A 26,526-nucleotide genomic window follows, 5' to 3' on the forward strand; every position below is an offset into this window, starting at 1 on the left:
TTCTCCCTTCCTATAACTGCCATCTATCAACATCCCCTTGCTCTTGTAAATTCCTCATTGCCTCTGTATTTCCAGCCAATCCATGCGATCTGATAGGATTCGCAACCAATAGCATTTATTCCAGATATAAACCTCATAACATCTGAACTGTTGCTAACCTCCCACGTCCGACAAGAAGAGCATATTAACATAAAAATGTCAAACAACAGTGATTAGATAGATTAGATTAGATTCCTTCAGTGTGGAAACAGGCCCTTCGGCCCAACATGTCCACACCGACCCTCCGAAGTGTAACCCACCAAGACCTATTCCCCTACATTTGCTCCTGACTAATGTACCTCACATTATGGGCAATTTAGCATAACCAATTCACCTAACCTGCATATCTTTGGATTGTGGGAGGAAACTGGAGCACCTGGAGGAAACCCACACAGACACGGGGAGAATGTGCAAACTCCACACAGTCACCTGAGGAAGGAATCAAACCCAGGTGCTGTGAGGCAGCAGTGCTAACCACTGAGCCACCGTGCCGTCCTCCCGAAACAGATCCTTGTGGCACACCACTAATAACTGGACTCCACTACTTGCTGCCTTCTTACAGAAAGTCAGTTTCTAATCCAAACTGCTAAATCACCCTTAATCCCATGCCTCTGCATTTTCTCCAACAGCCTAATATGTGGAACCTCATCAAAGGCTTTGCTGAAGTTCACTCACACCACATCAACTGCCCTACCCTCATCTACATGCTTGGTCAGCTTCTCAAAAAACTCAATGAGGTTTCAGAGACATAACCAGCCCTTGACAAAATCATGCTGACTATCTGCAATCAAATTGTTGCTTGCTACATGATTATAAACCCTATCTCTTATGATCCTTTCCAAAACTTTTCGTACAACAGACATAAGGCTCAGTGGCCTATAATTACTTGGGTTATCTCTACTGCCTTTCTTGAACAAGGGCACAACATTTGCAAATCTCCAGTCCAGCGGTACTAAATCTGTCGACAATGACAATTCAAAGATCAAAGCCAAAGACTCCAACACCTCTTCCCTAGCTTCCCAAAGAATCCTCGGGTAAATCCCATCCGGCCCAGAGGACTTGTCTACTTTCACTCCTTCGAGAATTGATAACACCTCTTCCTTACTAACCTCAATCCTTTCTAGTCTAATATCCCATATCTCATTCTTCTTCTCTCCAATATTCTATTTTCACTTAGGAAAAGGAGATGAGAAATATTTAGAGGTTTAGCACCTCTCTGATCTCCACAGGGTCCACACACAACTTCCCACTTCTGTCTCTGATTGGCCCTATTCCTACCCTAGTCATCCTTTTATTCCTCACATACCTATAGCAAGCTTTACGGTTCTCCTTTATTCTACCTGCTCATGTCCTCTCTTTGCTCCTTTTAACTCTCTCTTTCAATCCTTCCTAGCTAGTCTACAACTCTCTATCGCCTCATTTGAACCATATCGTCTCATTGTCACATAAGTCTCCTTCTTCTACTTAACGAGAGTTGCAATTTTTTTTAGGAAACCATGATTCTTTCACCTTATCACTTCCTCCCTGCCAGACAGGGACATACCTATCAAGAATACGCAATAACTGTTCCTCAAACTGGCTCCACATTTCAACTGTCCCCATCCCCTGTATTTTGCTATCCCATTCTGTGCATCCTAAGTATTGCCGAATCGCCTTATAATTGCCCTTCCCCCCCTATATAATGCTTGCCCTGTGGTACATACCTGTCCCTTTCCATTTGCTTTACCTGCACCACCTGGAGGCAAACTCTATACTTTCACCACTCTTGGGGTAAAGAAAGTTTCTTCTAAATTCCTTATAACTTTTATTCATGCTCATCTTATACTTATGACCCCTTATGTTGAATTTTCTTACAAATAAAAACTTGTAGGTCCTTGTATTCAAGGATAACTTACTTCTGCACTAACAGTGAGCTTTCAGATGACTGAAGAATCCACTGCATGACCCCAGTCTCTGTTCCTGGTGGGAAAGATAGTAGTTAAGAAAACGGGAGTGTCCAATTTCTGGGCTCCCATACACCTTTCTCCTGTTGATAATCAACTTCAGACTATCAGCAATAAGATTCAAGGTGCTCCCAGATGATTCCCTCCATTTTTGGGAGGCCTGGATCAGTTTCCTAGGTCCACCTTTTCAGCGAGATTTTGAAGATGTCCTTGAAGTGTTTCCTCTGACCTCTTAGGGCTTCCCTGTTGTGTCAAGCTCTGAATGTTTATTTCAGAAGTTCCAGCTGGCATGTGAAACAGACTTGATGGGCCCAACAGCCTCTTCTGTACTGCATAATTCTGACTCTATTACATGTGGCAAGCCCATTGGAGTTATTTCTGGTATGGTCGGTACATTGATAGTGGGCATGTTGGTCTGAGTGAGAACACAGATATTGTTGCTGCTTGATATGTTTGATAAGTTCGTCCCTATTCTAAGGGCTAAAGAGACTATCAGTCAGGGAGGAAAAGGGAGCTAGGGCTATTTTACTTGGATTTGGTGAGACCAATGGCCACACTCCTCACCTAGCTAGGCCTGAAGCCTGAGTCTTGCATACCTGCACGTATGGCACTTTTACTGTCAGTAGCCGCAGTTAGGAGGCAAAAGTGAGTTCTGCAGATGCTGGAGATTAGAGTGATGTTGGAAAAGCACAGCAGGTCAGGCAGCATCCAAGGAGCTGGAAAATCGACGTTTTAGGCAGGAGCTCTTCATCAGGAAGGAGCTGCAGTTGGGACTCTATCCACATATTAATTCAGTCCAGGGAAAATCAACATTAGTGGGCGGCACGGTGGCACAGTGGTTAGCACTGCTGCCTCACAGCGCCTGAGACCCGGGTTCAATTCCCGACTCAGGTGACTGACTGTGTGGAGTTTGCACGTTCTCCCCGTGTCTGTGTGGGTTTCCTCCGGGTGCTCCGGTTTCCTCCCACAGTCCAAAGATTTGCGGGTCAGGTGAATTGGCCATGCTAAATTGCCCATAGTGTTAGGTAAGGGGTAAATGTAGGGGTATGGGTGGGTTGCGCTTCAACGGGTCGGTGTGGACTTGTTGGGCCGAAGGGCCTGTTTCCACACTGTAAGTAACCTAATCTAAAAAAAAATTAGTAACTTGGTATTGAGGCCACACTGCTCTACTTAAAGTCTTCCTAATTTACCCACCACCAGGTGGAAATCTTAAACAAATATATATGGTCTCTGCTTACCCATAAATGCTCTTTCAACATTAAGATCTTGCACTTATATAGTACCTTTAATGCAGTAAAATATTGCAAGATGCTTTGCTGGAGACAAAAGGGATATCAAGGGATATCACGAATTTGATAAAGAAAAAGAAGGAAGAGTAATGTTAGGTACAGGACATTAAAAACAGGGGATGCGTTCAAAAGTTGTGTGTGTAGGAGGTTGTTTAAGAAAGAAATTATGAAAGAGGTATATGAAATATCTTTGACGGACAGGATTAAGGAAATGCCTCCAAGGCACTTTATAAGTATATTAAGAGTAAGAAGATTACCAGGGAAAGAGACCAAAGGGGCCACCAAAGTGTGGACATAGATGAAGTTTAAGACAAATATTTCTCACCTGTCTTCATAGAGGAGAAAGAAATGTAGCTTGGGATTTCAGTTGGGATGGAGTGGGTCGAGAAAATGTTAAAACTAATAAGGAAGATCGATCAGATGTTTTAGTGAGCACAGAGGTGCATAAATCCCCTGGGCCTGATGAGTTACATCCTAGGCTGTTATGAGAGGTAAGGGAGGAGATTACTGGGGTCTTAGTGGGCATATAATATCTGACTGAGTACAGGTGAAGTGCCAGGCAACTAGAGGATAGTTATTGTGGTTCCTTTGCTCAAGAAGGGTGACAGGGATGGGCCAGGTAATTACAAATCAGATAGCCTGATGTCAGTGGGAAGGCAATATTTGGAAAAAATTCTGAAATATAGAATTAATCAATACTTGGAAATGCAGGGATAGTTAGCTCAAACTTGTGAGAGGGAGATCCTGCCTAATTAATTTCAACTTTCTCAAAATAAACTGGGATAGTCATAGTGTGAAGGGTTTAGAGGGGGCAGATTTCTTGAAACGCATCCAAGAGAATTTTTTGTATCAATAACTGGAAGGCCCAACCAAGGGGTAGTACCGTGGTTAATCCGGTTAATAACTGGAAGGCCCAACCAAGGGGTAGTACCGTGGTTAATCCGGTTTTGGGCAAAGAAGCTGGACAAGTGCTTGAAATGGGGGGTGGGGGGGGGGGGGGGGGGGGGGGGGGGTAGGAGGAGGGGGTTGGCATTCAAAAAGGAATTGGGAGAGTACAGCTCCAACATGTACCCTTTAGAGGGAAATGTAGGAGCAATAAGTTCAGAGGATCCTGGCTATCGAGGATAATTCAGGACTGGATAAAGAAGAGAAGGGCTTTTAGCAAGTCCGAAGGGAGCAATTTGGCTGCGGCCCTACAAGAAGTGCAGGAGGGAACTCAAAAAAGTAATTAGAAGAGCAAACAGGGGGCATGAAAAAGGACTTGCAAACACTCTCCCAGAATTAGGGAGAATCTGAATATATTTTATAAATACATTAAAGGGAAGAAGTTAACCAGACAGCAGGGCCCATTCGGGACCAAGGAGGCAAACTGTGTGCCCCACTGCAAAATATTGGAAGGGTGCTGAATGAATATTTCTCTTTGGTCTGGTAAAGGAGAACATAGGTACAGGACTCAGGGAGATAGACAGAGGAACTTGCACAGCCTTACGTAGGAAATGGGGAGTAATTGGAGGCTCGGTCGGTCTTAAAAACAGACAAATCCCTTCACCTGGATGAAGCACATCCCAGGCTGCTGTGGGAGGTGAGGCAGGAAAATGGAGGGGCTCTGACACAGAGTTCTAATTCCTCTCAGGCCACATGGAAAATGCTAGAGGACTACAGGAAGGCCACAATGGTTCTATTTTTTAAAAAGGTGGTAGAAATGAACCAGGAAATTACAGATTGGTGAGTGTCATGCCAGTGGTAAGGAAAATAGAACATAGAACATATAGCACAGAACAGCCCTTCGGCCCTCAATGTTATGCCGACCTGTGAACTATTCTCAGCTCGTTCCCCTACAGTATACCATCATCATCCATGTGCTTATCCAAGGATTGTTTAAATCTCACTAATGTGGCTGAGTTAACTACATTGGCAGGTAGGGCATTCCATGCCCTTACCACTCTCTGACTAAAGAACCTGCCTCTGACATCTGTCTTAAATCTATCACCCCTGAATTTGTAGTTATGCCCCCTCGTACATGCTGATGACATCTTAGGAAAAAGACTTTCATTCTCTACCCTATCGAATCCTCTGATCATCTTGTATATCACTATCAAATCCCCTCTTAGCCTTCTTCTTTCCAATGAGAACAGACCCAAGTGTCTCAGCCTTTCGTCACAAGACCTTCCCTCCAGACCAGGCAACATCCTGATCTGGCAACATGAGGAACGGCCGAGGACCCTGGGATTGTATTCATTGGATTTTACAAGATTAAGGGGAGACTTAATAGAGACGTACAAGATAATACATGGCTTGGAAAGGGTGGACGCTAGGAAATTGTTTCCGTTAGGCGAGGAGACTAGGACCCGTGGACAAAGCCTTAAAATTAGAGGGGTTCAATTCAGAACAGAAATGTGGAGACATTTCTTCAGCCAGAGAGTGGTGGGCCTGTGGAATTCATTGGCGCAGAGTGCAGTGGAGGCCGGGACGCTAAATGTCTTCAAGGCAGAGATTGATAGATTCTTGTTGTCTCGAGGAAATAAGGGCTACGGGGAGAATGCGGGTAAGTGGAGTTGAAATGCCCATCAGCTAAGATTGAATGGCGGAGTGGACTCGATGGGCCGAATGGCCTTACTTACACTCCCATGTCTTATGGTCATCCTGGTAAATCTCCACTGCACCTTTTCCAATGCTTCCACATCCTTCCCGAAATATGGCAACCAGAACTGTACACAATATTCCAAGTGTGGCCGCACTAGCATTTTGTATAGTTGCAGCCTGATATTGCAGCTCCGGAACTCAATCCCTCTACCAATGAAACCTAACACACCGTATGCCTTCTTAACACCACTATCCACCTGGGTGACAACTTTCAGGGCTCTATGTACATGGATTCCAAGATCCCTCTGCACATCCACATGACCAAGAATCTTTCCATTGACCCAGTACTCTGCCTTCCTGTTATTTTTCCCAAAGTGCATCACCTCACATTTAGCTGCATTGAACTCCATTTGCCACCTCTCAGCCCAATTCTGCAGTTTATCCAAGTCCCCCTGCAACCTGTAACATTCTTCCACACTGTCCACTACTTCACCGACTTTAGTGTCATCTGCAAATTTACTAATCCATCCACCTTTGCCTGTGTCTAAGTCATTTATAAAAATAAAAAACAGCAGTGGTCCCAAAACAGATCCTTGTGGCACACCACTAGTAAACAGACTCCAGGCCAAATATTTTCCATCAACCACCACTTTCAGAAAGCCAGTCTCTAACCCAAAATGCTAAATCACCCTCAATCCCATGCCTCCGCATTTTCTCCTATTATGTGGAACCTTACCAAAGGCTTTACTGAAGTTCATGTATACCATGTCAACTGCCCTACCCTCATCTACATGCTTGGTCACCTTCTCAAGAAACTCAATGAGGTTTGTGAGACACAACCTGCCCTTGATGAAACCATGTTGACTATCTGAAATCAAATTGTTGTTTGCTAGATGATTATAAATCTTATCTCTTATAATCCTTTCCAAAACCTTTCCCAGAACAGAATTAAGGAATACTGGAGAAAATTCTGACAAAGCAATTTAATGTACATTTGGAAAGGTGCAGGTTAATTAGGGATTGTCAGCAAGGCTTTGTCAGAAGGAAGTCATGCCTAACAAATGTATTAAAATGTTTTTGAAATTGTGATCAAATGTGTGGATAAGGGAAATTTGGCTGATGTGATTTATATGGATTTTAACAAAGCTTTTGACGAAGTCCCATATAGGAGACTGATTGAGAAGGTTAAAGCTCATGGAATTGAGGGAAACTTGGTGAGATGGATCAGAAAATGGCCTAGTAATAGAACACAGAGTAATGGTTATAAGATTGCTTGAGTGACTGGAGGCCGGTGTCCAGCAATGTACCACAAGGATCAGTTCTGGGACCTCTCTTGTTTGTTATATACGTAAATGATATAGATGGATACGTCAGGGGAATGTTAAACAAATTTGCATATGACACCACAATTGACAGAGTGATTAACAGCGAAGATGATAGCAGGTTACAGGAAGATATAAATGGGTTGGTCAGAAGGGCAGACTAATGGCAGATGTTAGTCAACTCTGATGATGTACTTTGAAGGAAGAAACAAGATGAGGGAGCATTTAATGAATGGCAGGACACTGGATATCTTAGAGGAATGGAAAGATCTTGGGGTAATTACTCACAGATCCTTGAAGTCAGCAGAACACGTGAATAGGATAGTAAAGAAGGCATATGAGACACTGGCTTTCATCAGTTGTGGCATAAAGTATGAGAACAATCAGGTAATGTTGGAGTTGTACAGAGCTCTGGTCAGGCCATACTGGAGTACTGTGTGCAGTTCTGGTCACCTCACTGCAGGAAGGATGTGATGGCACTAGAGGTGGTAGAGAGGAGGTTCATCAGGATGGAGAAATTGAGCAACAAGGAGCAACCAAATAGGCTTTGATCGTTTTCTTTAGAGCAGAGAAGACTGAGGGGGGCTATGATTGAGGTGTATAAGATTATGAGGGGTGTGGCCAGGGTGAACAGACAGCAACTGTCCCCTTGGTCGAGGGAACATAGTTTTAGGGTATGGGCAGGAGATGAGGAAGGGATTCGGGAAAAAAGCCTTTTCACTCAACAGGTGTTAGGAATTTGGAATGCACCACCTGGGATGGTATTGGAGGCCAGAAACCTTTCAACCTTTTAAAAAAAAAGTCAGATGAGCACTTCAAATATCATACAATTCATGACTGTGGGATTTGCCAGAAATTTAGATTAATGTGCCTTAAGTGGTAGTTATGTCGGTGCAGACTTGATGGGCCAAAGGTCCTTTTCTGTGCTGTATGAATCTATGATTCTATAGTTTACTTGGGTTTTTGAAAAGGTGACTAAATATATTGATGAGAGCAATGTAGTTGATTTGGTTTACATGAACTTTGACAAGGTCCCACATGGAATGCTGGTCCAAAAGTTAACAGTCTATAAGATCCAAGACATGTTGGCAAACTGGATGCAAAATTGGGTTGCTGGCAGGAGATAAAGGGTGATGGTGGAGTACTGTTCTTGTGATTGGAGCCTGTAACCAGCACTGTACCACAGTGATCAGTGTTGTGATCTTTGCCAAATTGTTATGAACAGTAACAACTTGGACGTGAATGCAGAAGGTGTAATTAGAAACTTGGCAATTGACATAAAAATTGGTGATGCCGTCGTTGATGAAGTGGATAGTCTCAAACTACAGTCTGATTGATTAGCTGGTAAATTGGGCAGAACAATGGCAGACAGAATTTAAGCCTGATAAGTGCAAGCGGTACATTTTGGGAGTCCGAATAAGTGAAGGATATACACAATGAATGGCACGAGGAGGTACTGAGGAACAAAGAAACCTTAGTGTACTAGTCCTTAGATCCTTGAAGGTGTCAGGGCAGTTAGACAGAGTGATGAAAAAGGCATACAGAACGCTCCCTTTCATTAGCTGGGGTGCATAATATAGTGAGGAAGTTTTGTAACAACTTTAAAAAACATTGGTTAGGCTACATGGAATATTGTGCGCAGTTATGATTGCCACACTATCGGAAGGATGAGATTGCACTGGAGAGGGTGCAGGGGAGATGTTGCCTGGGAAGAAAAGTCTTAGTTATGAGGAGAGACTGGATAGGCTGGGTTTGCTTTCCTTTGAACAGGGGAGGCTGCCAGGGGGAATGTGATTGGCGCATGCAAAATTATGGGAGGCATAGACAGGGTAGGTCATGAGAACCTCTTGACACGTCTAAGACCGGGTGCAGACATTTAAGGTGAGTGGTTTACAGGAAGTCCGAGGAAATACATTTTCATCTAGATGGTTGTAGGAATATGAAATGTGCTGCCTGGGATATGGAGGAGGTAGGTACTCTTGCCAAAATTATCTGGATGAAATACTTAAAGCATAGTAGGCTATGGAACAAATGCACTTAAATGGGATTAGTTTTGTACTTGTTGGTCAGCATGGATATAGTTGGCTGAAGGACTGTTTCTATGCGGTATGACTGTGACTCTCAAACTTGATACAGAGCCACCTAAATAGATACTAGATCAAATGGAAAGAGATAGATTTTGAGAAGCATCTTAAAGGAGGAAGAGGAGATGGGAAGGCTTAGGCGATCAAGATTTTCATAAATGAAAAGACATCAAAACCTTCACTTCTCGAATTATATTACAGTTATACAGAGTTACTGCATTTGTTACTGTATTACCAAAATTGCATTTAGTTCTGGCCACTGCACATAAGGATACATTGTCTTTGGAAGAATGCAGTGCAGATTCACCATAATACAGGCAGCAAAGGTGTTAAATTATGAGGACAATTTACTGAACCCAAGTTGCATTCCCTCAAATATAGAATATTAAGATGTCATTTAATGAGAGTAAGGCCATAAGACCATAAGAAGTAGGCACAGGAGTAGGCTGTTCGTCCCTTCAAGCCTGATCTGCAATTCTTCGTGTCCACTTTCCTACCCAATCCTTTCCAACCATGCATCTGTTTGCTTTTGTTGAAATTGAACAGTGCTAAAAGGCAAGGTAAGGCAAAGCAGGGATGTGGTGAACATCCAGGGTAAAGTAAAGCAAGGGAGTGCTAAGACAGCAAGTGAGCAGCCCTGAGATGCATAAAACATAGAAAAATACAGCGCAGTACAAGCCCTTTGGCCCTCGATATTGCTATGAATTCAGATTTCTCCAGCTTCCTCATTTCCCCTCCCCCCACCTTGTCTCAGTCGGTTCCCTCAACTCAGCACCGCCCTCCTAACCTGCAATCCTCTTCCTGACCTCTCCGCCCCCACCCCACTCCGGCCTATCACCCTCACCTTGACCTCCTTCCACCTATCCCACCTCCATCGCCCCTCCCCCTAGTCCCTCCTCCCTACCTTTTATCTCAGCCGGCTTGGCTCTCTCTCTCTTATTCCTGATGAAGGGCTTATGCTCGAAACGTCGAATTCTCTATTCCTGAGATGCTGCCTAACCTGCTGTGCTTTGACCAGCAACACATTTGCAGCTGTGATCTCCAGCATCTGCAGACCTCATTTTTTACTCGAAGATTTTAACCTACTGCGAATCCTCTTACAAGGATGCCTTCCTTGAAGAAGCTCTCTTCCTCCCTCTACAAGGATTTCAGTGAGTCCCTCTCTCACTGCACCCCCCAGGTCATCTCCTCTGCACAGAAGCTCTTCAGCCACGTTCTCAAACAGACTCGCTACCACAGCCACATCGCCTTCCTCAGCACCTGTCTAAGGAACCGACTGATCCCACACGGACTCCGAACTACATTCCAACCAACAAAATTTGGACCCAACCAGGACAACCTGTACCTACAACAAATCCGAAGCCTCCAGCAACAGACCTCCCTCCGGATCCTCCGCTCCACCCTTGCAGCCATGCGTCGCTACCTACACTCCCTGCAATCAGCCCTACCCCAGCTCAGGACAGCACTCTCACAGACCTGCAAAGGACCCCTGCTGTTCTTCATCTACAGAAGAATCCACAAACTCAACAAACAGTTCTTCCTAGCCCTATCAGAGATTAAAGACAGTAAGTACCAAAAACTTTCATGTACTTACCCCCACACTCGTGGCCCCTCAACTATTCCAGAATCTTCCACAGGCCTGTCGGACGCCATTACACATGTGGCCTCCACAGCGCCCGCGGCACCAAAGGCCGCCGCCCACCGTGACGTCACTTCCGCCCCCACCGACCTCGGAGCCCCCGCGATCGCCGCCCCTACAACTGCCCCGGTGACCACCACACACACAACCGCTTCCACAATCGCCGACGGACCCGCGACCCACGCGGCCACCGGGAATGACCACCACTCCTCCGTCGCCGCAACCATTTCCGCCCCTCCGGTTGCCGTCGACGCAGCCACTTCCGCCCCCACTGACATCACTAACCTGCAGGAGCACAAATCCTCAGGTTTCCCCGCCCCCACGCCGTCTTTCGTCACTACGCATAACCCCGCCCATAACCCCGCCCCCACGCCATCTCCCGTCGCTTCACGTAACCCCGCCCCCACGCTTATTTCCGTCACGACGCATGACCCCGCCCCCACGTCGAGCAACGTCACCACGTCTAACTCCGCCCCTACTTCGATCTCTGTCCCCGCCCCTAACCCCGCCCCCAGCTCCAGCTCCAGCTCCAGTCCCACACCAGGTCCTAGCTCCCAGCCCTGCCGGATTTTCACCATCCCTCCAGATCTCCCCCTCTCTGAGGATGAGAGATCAGTCCTCAGCAGGGGCCTCACCTTCGTTCCCCTACGCCCTCGGATTAATGAGTTCAACACGCGGCGAGATATTGAACAATTCTTCCGCCGCCTTCGCCTCCGTGCCTACTTTCACAACCAAGACTCCCGCCCACCCTCTGACGACCCCGTCTCCCGCCTCCAACACACCCCATCCACCTGGACACCCCGTGCAGGCCTCCTACCCGCCCTCGACCTCTTTATAGCCAACTGCCGCCGTGACATCAACCGACTCAACCTGTCCACCCCTCTCACCCACTCCAACCTCTCACCCTCAGAACGTGCAGCCCTCCACTCCCTCCGCTCCAATCCCAACCTCACCATCAAACCCGCAGACAAGGGAGGCGCGGTGGTAGTTTGGCGCACTGACCTGTACACCGCTGAAGCCAAACGCCAGCTCGCGGACGCCTCCTCTTATCGCCCCCTTGACCACGACCCCACCTCCCACCACCAAACCATCATCTCCCAGACCATCCAGGACCTCATCACCTCAGGGGATCTCCCATCCACCGCCTCCAACCTCATAGTCCCACAACCCCGCACCGCCCGTTTCTACCTCCTGCCCAAAATCCACAAACCTGCCTGCCCCGGCCGACCCATTGTCTCAGCCTGCTCCTGCCCCACCGAACTCATCTCCCAATACCTCGACACGGTCCTGTCCCCTTTAGTCCAAGAACTCCCCACCTACGTTCGGGACACCACCCACGCCCTCCACCTCCTCCAGGATTTTCGCTTCCCCGGTCCCCAACGCCTTATTTTCACTATGGACATCCAGTCCCTGTACACCTCCATCCCCCATCACGAAGGACTCAAAGCCCTCCGCTTCTTCCTTTCCCGCCGCACTAACCAGTACCCTTCCACTGACACCCTCCTTCGACTGACTGAACTGGTCCTCACCCTGAATAACTTCTCTTTTCAATCCTCCCACTTCCTCCAAACTAAAGGAGTTGCCATGGGCACCCGCATGGGCCCCAGCTATGCCTGCCTCTTCGTAGGATATGTGGAACAGTCCATCTTCCGCAACTACACTGGCACCACCCCCCACCTTTTCCTCCGCTACATCGATGACTGTATCGGCGCTGCCTCGTGCTCCCACGAGGAGGTTGAACAGTTCATCAACTTTACTAACACCTTCCATCCCGACCTGAAATTCACCTGGACTGTCTCAGACTCCTCCCTCCCCTTCCTAGACCTTTCCATTTCTATCTCGGGCGACCGACTCAACACAGACATCTATTATAAACCGACTGACTCCCACAGCTACCTGGACTACACCTCCTCCCACCCTGCCCCCTGTAAAAACGCCATCCCATATTCCCAATTCCTTCGTCTCCGCCGCATCTGCTCCCAGGAGGACCAATTCCAACACCGCACAACCCAGATGGCCTCCTTCTTCAAGGACCGCAGATTCCCCCCAGACGTGATCGACGATGCCCTCCACCGCATCTCCTCCACTTCCCGCTCCTCCGCCCTTGAGCCCCGCTCCTCCAACCGCCACCAAGACAGAACCCCACTGGTTCTCACCTACCACCCCACCAACCTGCGCATACAACGTATTATCCGCCGCCATTTCCGCCACCTCCAAACGGACCCCACCACCAAGGATATATTTCCCTCCCCTCCCCTATCAGCGTTCCGCAAGGACCACTCCCTTCGTGACTCCCTTGTCAGATCCACACCCCCCACCAACCCAACCTCCACCCCCGGCACCTTCCCCTGCAACCGCAGGAAATGTAAAACTTGCGCCCACACCTCCACACTCACTTCCCTCCAAGGCCCCAAGGGATCCTTCCATATCCGCCACAAGTTCACCTGTACCTCCACACACATCATCTATTGCATCCGCTGCACCCGATGTGGCCTCCTCTATATTGGTGAGACAGGCCGCTTACTTGCGGAACGCTTCAGAGAACACCTCTGGGCCGCCCGAACCAACCAACCCAATCACCCCGTGGCTCAACACTTTAACTCCCCCTCCCACTCCACCGAGGACATGCAGGTCCTTGGACTCCTCCACCGGCAGAACACAACTACACGACGGCTGGAGGAGGAGCGCCTCATCTTCCGCCTGGGAACCCTCCAACCACAAGGTATGAATTCAGATTTCTCCAGCTTCCTCATTTCCCCTCCCCCCACCTTGTCTCAGTCGGTTCCCTCAACTCAGCACCGCCCTCCTAACCTGCAATCCTCTTCCTGACCTCTCCGCCCCCACCCCACTCCGGCCTATCACCCTCACCTTGACCTCCTTCCACCTATCCCACCTCCATCGCCCCTCCCCCTAGTCCCTCCTCCCTACCTTTTATCTCAGCCGGCTTGGCTCTCTCTCTCTTATTCCTGATGAAGGGCTTATGCTCGAAACGTCGAATTCTCTATTCCTGAGATGCTGCCTAACCTGCTGTGCTTTGACCAGCAACACATTTGCAGCCTCGATATTGCACCAATCCAAGCCCACCTAACCTACACTAGCCCACTACCCTCCATATGCCTATCCAATGCCCGTTTAAATGTCCATAAAGAGGGAGAGTCCACCACTGCTACTGGCAGGGCATTGAATTCACGACTCGCTGAGTGAAGAATCTACCCCTAACATCTGTCCTATACCTACCACCCCTTAATTTAAAGCTATGCCTCCTCGTAATAGCTGACTCCATACGCGGAAAAAGGTTCTCACTGTCAACCCTATCTAAACCCCTAATCATCTTGTACACCTCTATCAAATCTCCCTAAATCTTCTTTTCTCCAATGAAAACAGCCCCAAGTGCCTCAGCCTTTCCTCATATGATCTTCCTACCATACCAGGCAACATCCTGGTAAACCTCCTCTACACCCGTTCCAGTGCCTCCACATCCTTCCTATAGTATGGTGACCAAAACTGCACACAATACTCCAGATGCGGCCGCACCAGAGTCTTATACAACTGCAACATGACCTCAGGACTCCGGAACTCAATTCCTTTACCAATAAAAGCCAGTACGCCATATGCCTTCTTCACAGCACTATTTATCTGGGTGGCAACTTTCAGAGATCTGTGTACACGGACACCAAGATCCCTCTGCTCATCCACACCATCAAGTATCCGACCATTAGCCCAGTACTCCACCTTCTTGTTACTCTTACCAAAGTGAATGACTTCACACTAGCCTACATTGAACTCCATTTGCCACCTTTCTGCCCAACTCTGCAGCTTATCTATATCCCGCTGTAACCCGCCACATCCTTCCTCACTGTCAACAACTCCACCGACTTTCATATCATCCGCAAACTTGCTCACCCAACCTTCTAGCCCCTCCTCCTGGTCATTTATAAAAATGACAAACAGCAATGGTCCCAAAACAGATCCTTGCGGAACACCGCTAGTAACTGCACTCCAAGATGAACCTTTACCATCAACTACTACCCTCTGTCTCCTTCCAGCCAGCCAATTCCTAATCCAAACCTCTAATGCACCCTCAATGCCATATCTCCGTATTTTTTGCAGTAGCCTACCATGGGGAACCTTATCAAACGCCTTACTAAAATCCATATACACCACATCTACCGCTTTACCCTCATCCACCTCCTTAGTCACCTTCTCAAAGAATTCAATAAGGTTTGTGAGGCACGACCTGCCCTTCACAAAACCATGCTGACTATCCTTGATCACATTATTCCTATCCAGATGTTCATAAATCCTATCCCTTACAATTCTCTCTAAGACTTTGCCCACAACAGAAGTGAGACTCACCGGCCTATAGTTACTAGGGTTATCCCTACTCCCCTTCTTGAACAAGGGAACCACATTGGCTATCTTCCAGTCATCTGGCACTATTCCTGTAGACAATAAGGACATAAAAATCAAGGCCAATGGCTCTGCAATCTCCTCCCTTGCTTCCCAGAGAATCCTAGGATAAATGCCATCAGGCCCAGGGGACTTATCTATTTTCACCCTTTCCAGAATTTCCAACACCTCTTCCCTACATACCTCAAAGCCATCCATTCTAATTAGTTGTGACTCAATATTCACATCGGCAACAATGTCCTGTTCCTGAGTGAATACTGACGAAAAGTATTCATTCAGTGTCTCCCCAATCTCTTCAGCCTCCACACGCAACTTCCCACTACTATCCTTGACTGGACCTATTCCTACCCTAGTCATTCTTTTATTCCTGACATAACTATAGAAAGCCTTTGGGTTTTCCTTAATCCTACCAACTAAGGACTTTTCATGTCCCCTCCTTGCTGCTCTTAGCTCTCTCTTCAGATCCTTCCTGGCTACCTTATAACTCTCAATCGCCCCAATTGAACCTTCACGTCTCATCTTTACATAGGTCGCCCTCTTCCCTTTAATAAGGGATTTCAATTCCTTATTAAACCACGGCTCCCTCATACGACCCTTCCCTCCCTGCCTGACAGGTACATACTTATCAAGGACACTCAATAGTTGCTCCTTGAACAAGATCCACATATCGATTGTGGCTTACTTTTCCAAGCCACACATCCTAAGTCATGCCTCACCGGATCATAATTTCCCTGCTCCCAGCTATAACTCTTGCCCTGCAGTACACACTTATCCCTCTCCACCACTAGAGTAAAAGTCACCGAATTGTAGTCACTGTCCCCAAAGTGCACACCTCCCTCCAATTCTAACACCTGGCCTGGTTCGTTACCCAGAACTAAATCCAGTATAGCCTCACCTCTTGTTGGCCTGTCTACATATTGTGTCAAGAAACCCTCCTGCACACATTGGACAAACACCGACCCATCTAACGTACTCGAGCTATAGCTTTCCCAGTCAATATCTGGAAAGTTAAAGCCCCCATAACAACCACCCTATTACTTTCACTCTTCTCCTGAATCATCCTTGCAATCCTTTCTTCTTCATTTCTAGGACTATTAGGAGGCCTGTAGAAAACTCCTAACAGGGTGACCTCACCTTTCCTATTTCTAACCTCAGCCCAAACTACCTCAGATGGCGAGTCTTCATCCATCGTCCTTTCCACCGCTGTAATACTATCTTTGACAAGCAATGCCACACCTCCCCCTCTTTCACCCCCACCTCTGACCCTACTAAAACATTTAAACCCTGGAATCTGCAACAGCCAATCCTGTCCCTGTTCTACCCATGTCTCCGTAATAGCCACAACATCGAAATCCCAGGTACCAACCCAAGCTGCAAGTTCACCTATCTTATTTCGTATACTTCTCGCATTGAAGTATACACACTTCAAGCCACTTTCCTGTTTACAGGCACCCTCCTTCGAGATTGATGCCATGTTCCTAACCTCCCTACACTCCAGGTCCTGCACCCTAAAGCTACTGTCCAGGTTCCCATGCCCCTGCAGAGTTAGTTTAAACTCCCCCAAAGAGCACTAGCAAACCTCCCCCCAAGGATACTGGTGCCCCTCAGGTTCAGGTGTAGACCATCCTGTTTATAGAGGTCCCACCTTCCCCAGAAAGAATCCCAGTTATCCATATACCGGAATCCCTCCCTCCTGCACCATCCCTGTAGCCACGCATTTAACTGCTCTCTCTCCCTATCCCTTGACTCTCTATCATGTGGCATGGGTAACAAACCAGAGACAACAACTCTGTTTGTTCTAACTCTTCCAACCTAGCTCCCTGAAAGCCTGCCTAACATCCTCATCCCTCTTCCTACCTATGTCGTTGGTACCAATGTGGACCACGACTTCGGGCTGCTCCCCCTCCCCCTTAAGGATCCGGAAAACACGATCAGAGACGTCACGTACCGTTGCACCTGGGAGGCAACATACCAAACGTGATTCTCTCTCGCCCCCACAAAACCGCCTATCTGTGCCCCGAACTATCGAGTCCCCAATAACTATTGCTCTGCTGTTCTCCACCATTCCCTCCTGAGCAACGGGGACAGGCTCCGTGCTAGTGGCCTGAACCCCATTGCTTACCCCTGGTAATTCCCCCCCCTCCCCCCAACAAGTATCCAAAACGGTATACTTGTTCTTAAGGGGAACGGCCACAGGGGGTCCCTGCACTGGCTGCTTCCTGCCAGTCCCCCTCACTGTCACCCATCTGTCACTGTCACCCATCTGTCTGCAATCTTTCTGCCTGCACCAATCAACAAGCCGGCAGCCTGTCGCTGTGCTCAAAGCAGGCTTGCGCTGAGAAATGCCAGTGCACTCCAAACTGCAAAAGTGTATAACTGCATGCCAGCTTCTGTGGATATAGGTGTGTGGAGCACTGGCCTGAAGCCTGCTCTAAGATTTTGGGTGGACAGATACCCAAGAGTGACAGAGGAGTAAGCAGTGTGCTGGAATGGCGAGTTAACTGTTTTGGGGCCACTGCTGTTTGTCATTTTTATAAATGATCTGGACGAGGGCATAGATGGGTGGGTTAGTAAATTTGTGGATGACACTAAAGTCAGTGAAGTTGTAGACAGTGCGGAAGGATGTTGCAGTTGACAGAGGACATAGATAAGCTGCAGAGCTGAGCTAAGGTGTGGCAAATCGACTTTAATGTAGAAAAGTGTGAGGTGATTCATTTTGGAAGGGGTAACAGGAATACAGAGTACTGGGTTAATGGTAAAATTCTTGATACTGTGGATGAGCAGAGAGATCTCTGTGTCGATGAGCATAGATCCCTGAAAGTTACCACTCAGATGGATAGGGTTGTTGAGAAGGCATACGGTGTGTTAGCACTTACTGGTAGTGAGATTGAGTTTCGGAGCCGCAAGGTCATGTTGCAACTGTAGAAAACTCTGGTGTGGCCGCACTTGGCATACATTTCTGGTCGTCACGTTATAGGAAGCATGGAAAAGGGCACAGAGGATATTTACCAGGATGTTGCCTGGTATGGAGGGAAAGTCTTATGAGGAAAGGCTAAGAGAAGGTTAAGAGGTGACTTAATAGAAGCATACAGGGTGATCAGACAATTAGATAGAATGGACAGTGAGAGATTTTTTCCTCAGATGGTGATGGCTAGCACAAAGGGACGTAGCTTTAAATTGAGGGGTGATAGATATAGGACAGATGTCAGAAGTAGGTTTCTTCCTCAGAGAGTAGTAAGGGCATGGGAATGACCAGCCTACAACAGTAGTAGAATAGCCAACTTTAAGGGCATTTAAATGGTCATTGGATAAACATATGGACGATAACGGATTAGATTGTTGCGCCAACCTGTGAAACCATCGAGGGTTGAAGGGCCTGTACTGGGCTGTAATGTTCTATATTAACTGCTTTGGTTTTCATGTTGCGATCTCTTGGCATTTATTTTCTATCCAGCAGGTGGTAGAATGAGAACTTGCATATTAATGAGGTAAGATTGGATCGTAATGAGGGTAATAATGAACGATAATCCCATTAATAGGCCTTTGTCACTCACTAGCAAGAATTTCATTGCAAAGTCCAGAACATGTGACTTGTTATTCCCAACATCAACAAAAGTCTCACTGGCTGATGGGATTCAATGTGAGCAAATGCGAGGTCTTGCACTTTGGAAAAAAGAATAAAAGCATAGACTACTTTCTAAATGGTGAGAAAATTCAAAGGGATCTGAGAGTGCTAGTAGAGGATTCTCTAAAGGTAAACATGCAGGCTGAGTCCGTGATTAAGAAAGCGAATGCAATGTCGTCACTTATCTCAAGAGGGTTGTAATATAAAGGCACCGTTGTGCTACTGAGACTTTATAAAGCTCTGGTTAGGCCCCATTTGGAGTACTGTGTCCAGTTTTGGTCCCCACACCTCAGGAAGGACATACTGGCACTGGAGCATGTCCAGCGGAGATTCACACAATGATCCCTGGAATGGTAGGTTTAACATACGAGGAATGGCTGAGGATCCTGGGATTGTATTCATTGGAGTTTAGAAGATTAAGGAGAGGTTTAATAGAAACTTACAAGATAATACATGGCTTGGAAAGGGTGGACGCTAGGAAATTGTTTCCATTAGGCAAGGAGACTAGGACCCGTGAACACCGTTAAAATTAGAGGGGGTCAATTCAGAACAGAAATGCAGAGACATTTCTTCAGCCAGAGAGTGGTGGGCCTGTGGAATTCATTGCTGCAGAGTGCAGTGGAGGCCGGGACGCTAAATGTCTTCAAGGCAGAGATTGATAGATTCTTGATGTCACAAGGAATTAAGGGCTACGGGGAGAATGCGGGTAAGTGGAGTTGAAATGCCCATCAGCCATGATTGAATGGCGGAGTGGACTCGATGGGCCGAATGGCCTTACTTCCACTCCTATGTCTTATGGTTTTATGGTCTTATTTCTCTCGTGATCTTCCCAAATTTATCACATTACCTACATCATTCCTGGCCTGGCAAGATTCTGGCCTCAGAAACTGACAAGAGACAAACAAGTGAACATTGATACACACAGGCAGAGGTGGGGTCCTCTTCTTCAATATATTGAGGGTCGCAAAAATTCAACTGTATTCAAATCTTACCTTGTTTACAACCCATAACTACCTCAACCAATTCAAAATCTTCAATATTTTCATCCTGCAAAAGAAAGCATATTTCACTGTCATGTTAGATCAAGATATTTAGCTATATTTAAATTTTCTTCTGCAATAATGCTAATGCTCACACAGGTAAGTGAAGGTAGCTTTAAACATTTAAAGATAGAATTTTTAACGTTGCATAGCTCAGGGTTGGGATTAGTACTGGTAAGGAGCACACTCCTAAGCTTGGAGAAAGCTCAACTTCGTGGATCATTTTCAGCCTCCAAGCCTTGTTGTTTCAAGGAAGGAAAGCTGGATGAGGATTGCTGAAGTTGGCAGAGCTATCTTCTAAGTTATAAATATTTCTGTTTTCTATCACCTCTGGATCCCCAATACTCTCTTCACAAAATATCTTTTAATTCCCCACTCCCCTCAAGTTCCAATCTCCCTTTGGTTATGCACTCCTCAGATAAGGGGAAGAGAAATTTCTACTTATTAGAACCCCTACTGATTTTTAAAAATTATTTTTAATTCTACTAATTTTGGTTGGAGCTGTGAACTAGGATTTCTGATCCGAGAATGACTTGTGGACTATGAAGCAGCCTGTGGTAAAAGAAAAAGAATTGACCAAACAAGCTTTGTTTGTTTGAGAGGCCGGATCTGGAAGCTAACTGAAGGCTGAATCTTGATTAAAAAGGTTCCAACAGACACTGACTCTGGGAAGTGCATTGTGTCTAAGCAGACACGTTAAGTTTGCTACTAATGAAGTCAGTACCTAGGAATTGGTTCTTGCAAGTCTGGCAGAGACGCTATGTTCAAGTAGACGGGAGTTATTGAGACTTCAGAAGGAGGAGATCGAGGCCAGAGCCAGAACTGAAGTTGTTTTGAACTGCATTTTCGTGACAGATAAATTTGGCTCCTTTCAGTATGAAAATTTCAAAGATCCTTACCCAATCTGCCATATCAACTTTAGGAAGTCCAAAGAATAGAGAGCAGAGTTAGAAATAGTGCTGCCCTTGCCGGGGTGAATTGAGAAAGTGACCCTGATCAGCAATTTCAGAAAAGCAATCTATGCCTGTGAAACAATGCATTCTGAATGCCATTTGAGTAATCAGGCCAGTTTAACTGTGTTGTTTGCCTTTTGTATGATGATACTGAAAATAAATATCTTGGGTTTTAGAGACGTCAGTTTGATTACAGTGTTGTTTAGTTTTCTTTCCACTAAAGTTATTTTGTTTTTAATTGATAGTTAAGTCTTTTAAGCTGGAAAACCAGTGTCTGGAAATTAATTATTCACAAAGTCTGGGATTGGCTGTTCGAAAGTCTGGTTCAGAACAACTTGAGTGACTACTGGGGGTCTTAGACGGTTTAATTTTAGTGTGTTGTAAATACAGATGTAGAAAGGCTGATGTGATTTGGCAGTCTGTTTCCATATTGTAACACACTACAGTTTGTATAATCCCCTCAATTGTATACACTTCTATTTGGCCTCTTATTCAGTCTTGTGTAGTAAAAGCCTATTGAAAGTAAACACAAGAAAGAAGGGCAATAGCAGATCAAGGGTAACTTGTGCTGAGAAAAAGAGCTCACATTTCAGGCTAATAATCTTTCACTAGAACCCAAGCTACCCAATCTTCCCTCAAAACTAAAATTGTTCAGTCCAGAGAACATTCTCATTAGTCTCCTCTGTACCCTGTCCAGTGCAACCATACCTTCCCATGTTAAAAATCACACAACACCAGGTTATAGTCTAACAGGTTTATCTGGAAGCACTAGCTTTCGGAGCATTGCTCCTTCTTCTGCTGCTCCTGCTCCTGTTAAAGTTCACTTGAGAATGTAACTTTTAAAAAAAAATTCTGTGATTTACATATGAAAGAACTGAAACCAACATTGTCATTCTAAAAAATGAGAGTTTTAACAAACAAACCAGGTCTTTTTCAGTATATAATTTCAGTTACGTCATACTGTAAACTTTTGCTATAAATTCTGTGTCTTATGATCTTACATTTCACAACCAGCTGATGAAGGAGCAGCACTTCGAAAGCGAGTGCTTCCAAATAAACCTGTTGGACTATAGCCTGGTGTTGCGCGATTTTTAACTTTGTACACCCCAGTCCAACATCGGCATCTCCAAATCATATTTTCCCACAGTACAGTGACAAAAGCTAAGCAGAGTAATCAGCAGTGACTTCTGTTCTATGCAATTCCAACTCAACTTCCTAATTCTTACATTCTATGCCTCAGCTAATAAAAGTATCTCAAATTCCTCTTTGATCACTTTATCTAACTGTCCCGCTACCTTTAGGATCTAAGGATATGCACTGTTTCTGTACATTTCTCACTACTCTGTTACATATTGCACATGTCTTATCTTATTGGCTTCCCACAAATCCATTACCTCACATTTATCCAGATAAAATTCTACGCGTCACAGTTCCACTCATTTAATACACGCCCACTGGTTGAAGAAAATTGAAGACTGTAAAATATTATGTAATTAACCACATGGCCAATTTATTTGATCTGTCTACAAATTTGTTATTTCCAATTTACTGATGTATGCCACAAAATCAAGGGATCCAATACTGAACCTGTCAGAATATCACCAACTAACATACGTCAAAATGGAAAACAACCATTAACCACCACTCAGGTTTCCTCCTTAAGCTAAATTTTGATCCAAACTGACAATGACTCTCCATTCCCAAATTTTGTTGACCAGCCTTTGATACAATGTTTGCCAATGTTTTCTTAAAATTTATTTAATAACATCTCTTCGAGTCCCTTCATCAACTTTTCCTGAGACTTCATTAAAAAAAAGTGTTAATCAGCACAATCTGTCCTTTAGAAATCAAAGTTGGATGTCATGAATTAACACAGAACTCTCGAAGTTCACCAAATATGAGAAAGATTTAAAAGGGACTTGAGGGGCAATGTTTTCCACACTGAGGTTAGTTTGTGTGTGGAATGAACTGCCAGAGGAAGTGGTAGATGTAGGTACAGTTACAACATTTAAAAGACATTTGAATAAGTACAAGAATAGTAAAAGTTCAAAGGGATATGGGCCAAGAAACTCAACACTATCCTGGAGAAAACAGCCCACTTGATTGGTACTAAATCCCCAAACATCCATTACCCCACCACTGATGTTCATATACAAGATGCACTGGAGAAATCTGCCAAGATCCTTAGATAGCACCTTCCAAACCCATGACCGCTTCCACTTACAAGGACAAGGACAGAAGATACATGGGAACACCACCAAATGCAAGCTCCCCTCCATGCTGCTCACCATCCTTACTTGGAATATCTCACTTTGTCTCCAGTGTTGTTGGGTCAAAATCCTGAAATCCTCCCCAAACACCGTTGTGGGTCTATCTGCAGCACATGGACTGCATAGGATCAGAAAAACAGCTTCTCAAGGGAGCTAGGGACAGGAAATAAAGGCTTGCAGTGTCACAAGAGTGAATTAAAAAAAAGTTCTCCCTTGCTGGAGGTACCACTGCCTGATTCCTACGTTGTGTAAACATAACTTTTCATTTATCAGACAAGCTCAAATCTGAGTCATAGAGATTTATAGCATGAAAACAGACCCTTTGGTCCAACTCGTCCATGCCAACCAGATATCCTAAATTAATCCAGTCCTATTTCCCAGCACTTGGCCTATATCACTCCAAGCTGAAAATGTGTTGCTGGTTAAAGCACAGCAGGTCAGGCAGCATCCAAGGAACAGGAAATTCGACGTTTTGGGCCAGAGCCCTTCATCAGGAATGAGGAGAGGGTGCCAGGCAGGCTAAGATAAAAGGTAGGGAGGGGGGACTTGGGGGAGGGATGATGGAGATGTGATAGGTGGAAGGAGGTCAAGGTGAGGGTGATAGGCCGGAGTGGGGAGGGGGCGGAGAGGTCAGGAAGAGGATTGCAGGTTAGGAGGGCGGTGCTGAGTTCAAGGGAATCGACTGAGACAAGGTGGGGGGAGGGGAAATGAGGAAACTGGAGAAATCTGAGTTCATCCCTTGTGGTTGGAGGGTTCCCAGGCGGAAGATGAGGTGCTCTTCCTCCAACCGTCGTGTTGTTATGTTCTGGCGATGGAGGAGTCCAAGGACCTGCAGGTCTTCAGTGGAGTGGGAGGGAGAGTTCAAGTGTTGAGCCACGGGGTGGTTGGGTTGGTTGGTCCGGGCGTCCCAGAGGTGTTCCCTGAAGCGTTCTGCAAGTAGGCGGCCCGTCTCCCCAATATAGAGGAGGCCACATCGGGTGCAGCGGATGCAATAGATGATGTGTGTGGAGGTGCAGGTGAATTTGTGGCGGATATGGAAGCATCCCTTGAGGCCTTGGAGGGAAGTAAGGGAGGAGGTGTGGGCGCAAGTTTTGCATTTCCTGCGGTTGCAGGGGAAGGTGCCGGGAGTGGAGGTTGGGTTGGTGGGGGGTGTGGACCTGACGAGGGAGTCACAAAGGGAGTGGTCTTTGCGGAACGCTGATAGGGGAGGGGAGGGAAATATATCCCTGGTGGTGGGGTCCGTTTGGAGTTGGCGGAAATGATGGCGGATGATACGCTGTATACAGAGGTTGGTGGGGTGGTAGGTGAGAACCAGTGGGGTTCTGTCCTGGTGGCGGTTGGAGGGGCGGGGCTCAAGGGCGGAGGAGCGGGAAGTGGAGGAGATGCGGTGGAGGGCATCGTCGATCACGTCTGGGGGGAATCTGCGGTCCTTGGAAAAGGAGGCCATCTGGGCTGTACGGTATTGGAACTGGTCCTCCTGGGAGCAGATGCGGCAGAGACAAAGGAATTGGGAATATGGGATGGAGTTTTTACAGGGGGCAGGGTGGGAGGAGGTGTAGTCCAGGTAGCTGTGGGAGTCAGTCGGTTTATAGTAGATGTCTGTGTTGATTCGGTCGCCCGAGAGAGAAATGGAAAGGTCTAGGAAGGGGAGGGAGGAGTCTGAGACAGTCCAGGTGAATTTGAGGTCGGGATGGAAGGTGTTGGTAAAGTTGATGAACTGTTCAACCTCCTCGTGGGAGCACGATGCAGCGCCGATACAGTCATCGATGTAGCGGAGGAAAAGGTGGGGGGGGTGCCAGTGTAGTTGCGGAAGATGGACTGTTCCACATATCCTACGAAGAGACAGGCATAGAGCTGGGGCCCATGCGGGTGCCCATGGCAACTCCTTTAGTTTGGAGGAAGTGGGAGGATTGGAAAGAGAAGTTGTTCAGGGTGAGGACCAGTTCAATCAGTCGAAGGAGGGTGTCAGTGGAAGGGCACTGGTTGGTGCAGCGGGAAAGGAAGAAGCGGAGGGCTTTGAGTCCTTCGTGATGGGGGATGGAGGTGTACAGGGACTGGATGTCCATCGTGAAGATAAGGCATTGGGGACCGGGGAAGCGAAAATCATGGAGGAGGTGGAGGGTGTGGGTGGTGTCCCAAACGTAGGTGGGGAGTTCTTGGACTAAAGGGGACAGAACTGTGTCAAGGTCCGCGGAGATGAGTTTGGTGGGGCAGGAGCAGGCTGAGACAATGGGTCAGCCGGGGCAGTCAGGTTTGTAGATTTTGGGCAGGAGGTAGACACAGGCGGGGTTGTGGGACTATGAGGTTGGAGGCGGTGGATGGGAGATCCCCTGAGGTGATGAGGTTATGGATGGTCTGGGAGATGATGGTTTGGTGGTGGGAGGTGGGGTCATGGTCAAGGGGGCAATAGGAGGAGGCGTCCGCGAGCTGGCGTTTGGCCTCAGCGGTATAAAGGTCGGTGCGCCAAACTACCACCGCGCCTCCCTTGTCTGCCGGTTTGATGTCACTCTAAGTAAAAAAGTGTGGTGCTGGAAAAGCACATCAGGTCAGGCATCATCCGAGGAGCAGGAGAATCGATGTTTCAGGCATAAGCCCTTCATTTTGAAGGGGTGGCACAGTGGCTAACACTGCTGCCTCACAGCACAAGGGACCTGGCTTCAATTCCAGCCTTGGGCGACTATTTCTGTGGAGTTTGCACATTTCCCAGTGTCTGCATGGTTTCCTCCAGGTGGTCTGGTTTCCTCCCACAATCCAAAGGTGTGCAGGTCAGGTGAATTGGCCATGCTAAGTTGCCCATAGTGTTCAGGGATGTGTAGGTTAGGTGCATTAGTCAGGGGTAAATATAGGATGGTAGGGGAATGGGTCTAAGTGAGTTACTCTTCGCAGGATTGATGTGGATTTGTTGGGCCAAAGGGCCTGTCCAAACTATAGGGATTCTATTCTATTTTATTTTATTCTGATTCCCAGTGTTACGACACAAAGACAGTCGAATCAAATCAGCCTTCCTATCCCTTTATTGGAACAAAGTAAAATTAAAATGATCAATGATCCTCAAAATTATTCCAAATGATTCCTAACTAGACCTTGTAATAATTGGTAGCAGACATTAATTATATCACTAAAACAAAAAAAATTAACTTTTTTTTTATTAACACAGCAGCTTTAACAGAGCAAAGTTAAACAAGGTAATCTGATTAATGTCTACAATTTAATCCAAATCTTCTTTTGTTCTAGCTCCCATTTACAAAGGCAGACACATATCCAGGATAACTTGATGAAAAATAAAAGAAATTTAACTCTCCAGTTTACTTAAGCTGTTTCCACTATCT

The 26,526-nt window shown here is 46.5% G+C and overlaps 1 protein-coding gene across 1 annotated transcript in view; it reads right to left on the bottom strand.

The window, feature by feature from the left end:
* The window catches only part of LOC132833437 (diacylglycerol kinase theta), a 193,401-nt gene that overhangs the window by 100,201 nt on the left and 66,674 nt on the right, over positions 1-26,526 (bottom strand). The window contains exon 11 of the mRNA XM_060851717.1: positions 19,927-19,981. Within this exon, the coding sequence (XP_060707700.1) occupies positions 19,927-19,981 (55 nt within the window). The remainder of the gene's footprint in view (positions 1-19,926; positions 19,982-26,526) is intronic.

The sequence above is a fragment of the Hemiscyllium ocellatum genome, chromosome 36 (assembly GCF_020745735.1).
Source record: "Hemiscyllium ocellatum isolate sHemOce1 chromosome 36, sHemOce1.pat.X.cur, whole genome shotgun sequence".
Taxonomy (NCBI): Eukaryota; Metazoa; Chordata; class Chondrichthyes; order Orectolobiformes; family Hemiscylliidae; genus Hemiscyllium; species Hemiscyllium ocellatum.